A 6,196-nucleotide genomic window follows, 5' to 3' on the forward strand; every position below is an offset into this window, starting at 1 on the left:
GGGCTCGCTCTCTCCACAGCGCTGTCTCTGCTGTCTGCATCGCCCCGCGCTCGCTGAGGTGCCTGCGACTTTAATTAAAGGGCCGTCCCCTCGCTTGGGCTGCAGCACCGCCCCTCGGCTCCTCGCGCCTCAAAATGAGTAGCTCCCACTCCCGGGCGGGCCAGAGCGCTGCGGGCGCGGCTCCGGGCAGCGGTGCTGACACGCGAGACGCCGAGATGCCGGCCACCGAGAAGGACCTGGCGGAGGATGCGCCGTGGAAGAAGATCCAGCAGAACACATTCACGCGTTGGTGCAACGAGCACCTCAAGTGCGTGAGCAAGCGTATCGCCAACCTGCAGACGGACCTGAGCGACGGGCTGCGGCTTATCGCGCTGCTCGAGGTGCTCAGCCAGAAGAAGATGCACCGCAAGCACAACCAGAGGCCCACCTTCCGCCAGATGCAGCTCGAGAATGTGTCGGTGGCGCTCGAGTTCCTGGAGCGCGAGAGCATCAAGCTCGTGTCCATCGGTGAGGGCGCGGGCCGCCCGGTGGCGCTGGGAGGCGAGGGAGGGGGGCTCCGCGCGTCCTCCCATCTTCTCCAGGCCGACCCCTCGCAGACACCCCCCCTAAGCTGTGGCGCCGCCCCGGGAGTCCCCGGGGTCGCCCAGCTCCGTGTGGGCCTCGAGAACAAAGGCTCGCAGGCCGGCGGTGCGTGCGGACCGCTACGCGCCCCCGCCCGCCGGTCCCCGGCTGGCCCACGCCCAGGCTGAGCTCACATCCTCCACAGGCCGCGCCCCCGCCGCTGCGCCCGCGGTGGGAGAGGGCCTGGGGGGGCGGGCACTGGCCAAGCTCTGGCCGTGCGCCTAGTGCCCCATCTCTAACGAGGGGGAGGCCGGGGCTCTCCACCCCCTACAGCAGTTTGGAGAGGGCCCTCTGGGCTTCAGGCACCCCTGTGGTTCCTTAAACAGGGGGTTGGAGCTTGTGGGTCCCATTGTCTAGTGCCCCCCAGTGAAGATGGCTCATACCCCAAGTTTAGATTTCCTTTCGGGAACTAGGGGGCCAGAGAGGGCCATAGCGAGCAAAACAGCACCTGAGATGGGTTTGGGCGCTGGCCAGTGAAGGGAGCTGGCTTGTAGTCACTTAGATACCTGGTTACTGTCGAGCTTGTGCCAAACTCTTGCCTCCATGTAGGACTTGCTTTCCTGCATCTAGAATATGCAGGAGTTGTTTGGGAGGTACTCCAGCATGTGCTGGGCTCGCTGCCAGCCCAGTGTTCGTGTCACCGGGCTGGTGAGGCTGGCAGTGGTCGGGCCTACTGCATCATCCCAGGCACTTCGGAGATGAGAGCCACACAGGGACAGGCACCAGAACTGGTGACTTGGGGGGGGGCGGATATGGACCGGGGGTGGGGAGGGCCCAGCCCGATGATGGCTGATGAGCTTGGCCTTGTGTTTCCCCTCGTGGGTCATAGTGGACCTCGGGCCTGCTGAGGGCTTGTGCTAGACTCGCGATTCTGCGGGTGGGAGCCTGGCGGGAAGGCCTGGCTACTCCTGTGTCCTTGGGCTTCTCTGAACCTTCCAGTCACCCCTAGCCTGAAGCCCCCACTCCACCCTCCTACCTGCCATTTGGGGACAGAGCAAGGCAGTGGTGAGGGACTGGGGCCAACCGCAGCCTAGGAGCAGGAAGGCCGCTCTGCTTTGAGTGGCACTGAGCTGGTCTGCAAGGTGCTGCCCGCTGGATTCAGAGGCTACCTGCCATTGATGGCCCTTTTGGTGGCGTCCATCCCCTTCTCCCCACCCCCAAGTTGACTCACCAGACAAGTATTTTCTACTGATTGTTGGGGAAGGGTAGGTGGAACACGCCAGCAGGGATTCCAAAGATGAGCTGCCCTCCTGAGTTCTCAGAGGCCCCCCCCGGGCCCCCCCCCCCCCCGTTCGCTTGAGGAGGCTGAGACCCAGAAGGGCCTTGGGTGGGGCTCAGAGCCCAGAGGCATCGCCATGGGGATGGGGTGCAGGGTGCCCGCCCTAACCACTTCCCCTGTGGCGAGCTTGGCGGTCACCAGCCTGTAGCCCAGTGGCCCGTTAGGTGGCGAGGAGGGCGGGCAGCAGCTGAGCAGGCTCTACTGAGGCGGCAGGACTTGGGGACCCCACCCATGACCTCTGCCACCCAGACTCCCAAGCTGGGCCCTGAGCGCCCAACCCAGGCTCACTGGCTCCGCCCTTCCCCTTCGGGCTGGGTGAGGGGGCCCCTGGAATGTGTCCTGCCCAGCATCCTGGCTGGCAGGCCATCTCTGCCGGGCCCCAGTGAGTCAGGGCCATGCAGCCCAACCAGCGGTTCCTTGGGGCTCCCAGCCCCTCCCCCTGCATCAGGGCTGCTGCCCAACTCCCAGCCTGGCTCTGTGGGTGGCGGGGGAGCACTAAGGCAGTGGGGGGCGGGGCTCACACCCTCCACCCAAAGGGTCCTTGCCCAACGCGCCACCGCTTCCGCTTCCCCAGCCCCATGCCATCCACCCGCCCCCGCGACCCCAGGGCAGCCGCCACATTTCCCAACCTCTCCACCCGCCGGCCTTCCTCTTTCTCAGTGCAGGTCAGGGGCTCTTTCCTGGAGATCCCTGGGGATGGGCGGTGGGCCCCCGCAGAGCACTCATCCCACTCACTCTCCAGAGCCACCTTTGCGGAAGGGGGCTCCTCCCCAGGCCTCCCCTGGCCCTGTCTGCCGCCTAGGTCTGTCTCCCGTCCTTCCTCTGGGTCCCCACGGCCCCCAGGGCTTCCAGCAATGCCCCCTCATTGTGCTGTATTGTCATCATGTGTCTACAGGTGCTTTGCCTCCAGACCTCCTTCACACCCCCAAAGGGGCCCTGGGCAGAACGGGCCCCGACCCACACCCCACCCTGCCCCACGGGGGCCTGTGCCTCCTCCCTGGGGCCTGCTATGCTGCCACATTGCCCAGTGCCTGGGAGTGGCCTGACACCCTGAATGTGTGCCACCCCCAAACCCGTGCGCGCGCGCGTGTGTGTGTGCGTGCATGCGCAGGGACTCCCGGGTCAACCCTGCCCGCCCAGCGCTGCCGCTCGTTCCCCTTACAGACAGTAAGGCCATAGTGGACGGGAACCTCAAGCTGATCCTGGGCCTCATCTGGACCCTGATCCTGCACTACTCCATCTCCATGCCCATGTGGGACGAGGAGGAGGACGAGGAGGCCAAGAAGCAGACGCCCAAGCAGAGGCTCCTGGGCTGGATCCAGAACAAGCTGCCGCAGCTGCCCATCACCAACTTCAGCCGGGACTGGCAAAGTGGCAGGGCCCTGGGCGCCCTTGTCGACAGCTGTGGCCTGGGTGAGGGGCGTCGGGGGGGCGGGGCCGCCTGTAGGGGGGCGGAGGGGATGGCCTGCAGCCAGGTCTCATGGTCCCCCAGACTCATGGCCTTCCTTGCCCCGCAGGCCTGTGCCCTGACTGGGATTCCTGGGATGCCAGCAAGCCCGTGAACAACGCCAGGGAAGCCATGCAGCAGGCCGACGACTGGCTGGGCATCCCTCAGGTACGCTCCGCCGGGCCAACCGCGGCCGTCTGGGGGCCGAGGGCCCAGTGCGGAGAGGTGGCGTGTCCCAGGACCCTGAGGCTTGGAGGCCAACTGGCTCCTTTTTCTGCGCGTGACAGGTGATCACCCCTGAGGAGATCGTGGACCCCAATGTGGATGAGCACTCCGTCATGACCTACCTGTCCCAGTTCCCCAAGGCCAAGCTGAAACCAGGGGCTCCCCTGCGGCCCAAACTGAACCCGAAGAAAGCCCGAGCCTACGGGCCAGGTGAGAGAGCCAGGCGGGGGGTCCTCCTGCAAGGTGACCTCCTCCCTGAACGTGAGCTCCCAGGGAGTCTTCAGCCACGTGGCTGCCAGGTTATCAAATGCGCCCCCGTGAGTCAGACAGGAGTGGGTCGGGGCTGGTCAAAACTGGCCACTGGCTCTGTGTTCCCCCCGCCACACCAGCCCGAGGCAAACTCAAGCCAGCGTTCTAGAAAACAGGCCCAGGCCTGTCCCACGGCAGGAGCGCAGCTGGGGCCGAAGGCCGGGTTCTGCGCGCTGGGGTGTACACCGGACTGACTCACCCCGTTCCGAACAGCCTGATGGGGCTGCGGCAGGAGTGCGCCAGCCCTCACAGCCAGCCTGTGGCTTCCCCCTCATCCCCGGGCAGGCATCGAGCCCACAGGCAACATGGTGAAGAAGCGGGCAGAGTTCACTGTGGAGACCAGAAGCGCCGGGCAGGGAGAGGTGCTGGTGTACGTGGAGGATCCGGCCGGGCACCAGGAGGAGGTAGGGCGGCCGGCAGGCAGGGCAGGGCGCTGCCGGGCCCCCGCGTGGAGGGGCCGCTCTGAGCAACGGCTCACGGACTCCTTCCCACCCTAGGCAAAGGTGACCGCCAATAACGACAAGAACCGTACCTTCTCCGTCTGGTATGTCCCCGAGGTGACGGGGACTCATAAGGTGAGCCCTCAGCCCAAGGGGAGGCCAGTGGCGAGGGCAGTGGCGAGGGTGCCCCAACCCTGCCCTCACGGTGCGCCCCTCCTGGGAACAGGTCACCGTGCTCTTTGCCGGCCAGCACATCGCCAAGAGCCCCTTCGAGGTGTATGTGGACAAGTCCCAGGGAGATGCCAGCAAAGTGACGGCCCAGGGCCCTGGCCTGGAGCCCAGCGGCAACATCGCCAACAAGACCACCTACTTTGAGATCTTCACGGCGGGTGAGGGGAGGGTGCCGAGGCCGGCAGGTCTGGGGGAAGAGCTGGGGGGCCGCGGGAGCGGCCTGGAGGCTCCGGGATCTGAGCCGATGCCTCCTGGCAGGAGCGGGGACAGGCGAGGTGGAAGTGGTGATCCAGGACCCCACAGGACGGAAGGGTACCGTGGAGCCTCAGCTGGAGGCCCGGGGTGACAGCACGTATCGCTGCAGCTACCAGCCCGCCGTGGAGGGCGTCCACACGGTGCATGTCACCTTCGCTGGTGTGCCCATCCCTCGCAGCCCCTACACTGTCACTGTTGGCCAAGGTAGGCCAGTCCCGGCCGCCCCCCGCTGGGCACGGCTCCAGCCCTGCGGTCTCGGAGGGGGGCAGCCGGGCAGGTCCGTCCCAGCCCCCGCCCCGGCTCCCCGGGCTTCTGTCCTTCCGCTGTGCGGGCGCTCTTTCTGGCCCTCCTCTCGCCTCTCCATCTCTCTCTCCGCGCTCTCACCTTCGGAAGAGCTCGCTCCAGCTGTCTAGAGACCTGCTGCTCTCTGCTCTGCCCGCAGGGTCAACGGTACTTGGATCTGTCTTCCTAGGGGGGGCTAGGCGGGGGGCTGGGGGCTGGCATGGCCGGAGCAGGTGGGAGGAGGCCTGCCGTGTCCTGGCCTGGGCCACGCAGGTCCTAGGGTCACGGTCCCTTCCAGTTCTTTCTTACGCGTCCCTCACCGGCCTGTGTGGCCCGACGGCCCAGCCTTGTGGGAGCAAGGGAGGGGTCGCCCAGCGCCGGCTCCCAGCAGCTCAGCCAGCCTTCTGCTCACAGCTTGTAACCCAGGGGCCTGCCGCGCCATCGGCCGGGGCCTCCAGCCCAAGGGTGTGCGAGTGAAGGAGACTGCCGACTTCAAGGTGTACACGAAGGGCGCGGGCAGTGGGGAGCTGAAGGTCACCGTGAAGGGTCCCAGTAAGTTGGCCTGTGGCTGGGCTGGGGTGGGCGGTGCCAGTCCCCGGCCACTGCTGGGCAGGCCTGAGGCCCCTCCCTTGTCTCCGGCAGAGGGCGAGGAGCGCGTGAAACAGAAGGACCTGGGGGATGGTGTCTATGGCTTCGAGTATTACCCCATGGTCCCCGGCACATACACTGTCACCATCACGTGGGGCGGCCAGAACATTGGGCGCAGGTGAGACCCCGGGCTGAGCTCGGAGGTGGCGCACTCCTCCCTCTGCTGGGCTTGGGCCGGCCCCCCTCCAAGACGGGGCCCGTTGGCACTCCCCTGGGTGGCTCTCTCCTTGCAGTCCCTTCGAGGTGAAGGTGGGCACCGAGTGTGGCAATCAGAAGGTGCGGGCTTGGGGCCCCGGGCTGGAGGGCGGCGTCGTTGGCAAGTCCGCAGACTTTGTGGTGGAGGCCATTGGGGACGACGTGGGCACCCTGGGTAAGTTGGAGGCTGCGATGTGGGCACCCGGGGGCAGAGGCTGGTAAGGGCCACCCTCCCGAGGCTCCAGGGCACTGGAGGAGCTGGCG

General features: G+C 66.7%; 1 protein-coding gene across 2 annotated transcripts in view; it reads left to right on the top strand.

Annotated features, from left to right (window-relative positions):
* Nucleotides 1–37: 37 nt before the first annotated feature.
* The window catches only part of FLNA (filamin A), a 21,521-nt gene continuing 15,362 nt past the window's right edge, over nt 38–6,196 (top strand). For both annotated transcript variants that reach the window (XM_024742023.1, XM_024742024.1), the window contains exons 1-11: nt 38–507; nt 3,065–3,313; nt 3,418–3,515; nt 3,635–3,782; nt 4,167–4,285; nt 4,379–4,456; nt 4,548–4,710; nt 4,811–5,011; nt 5,504–5,641; nt 5,732–5,855; nt 5,971–6,107. In XM_024742023.1, coding sequence (XP_024597791.1) covers nt 135–507; nt 3,065–3,313; nt 3,418–3,515; nt 3,635–3,782; nt 4,167–4,285; nt 4,379–4,456; nt 4,548–4,710; nt 4,811–5,011; nt 5,504–5,641; nt 5,732–5,855; nt 5,971–6,107 — 1,828 coding nt within the window. In that variant the 5' untranslated portion in view covers nt 38–134. The remainder of the gene's footprint in view (nt 508–3,064; nt 3,314–3,417; nt 3,516–3,634; nt 3,783–4,166; nt 4,286–4,378; nt 4,457–4,547; nt 4,711–4,810; nt 5,012–5,503; nt 5,642–5,731; nt 5,856–5,970; nt 6,108–6,196) is intronic.

The sequence above is a fragment of the Neophocaena asiaeorientalis genome, unplaced genomic scaffold, assembly GCF_003031525.2.
Source record: "Neophocaena asiaeorientalis asiaeorientalis breed wild unplaced genomic scaffold, Neophocaena_asiaeorientalis_V1.1 scaffold4098, whole genome shotgun sequence".
NCBI classification, from domain to species: Eukaryota; Metazoa; Chordata; class Mammalia; order Artiodactyla; family Phocoenidae; genus Neophocaena; species Neophocaena asiaeorientalis.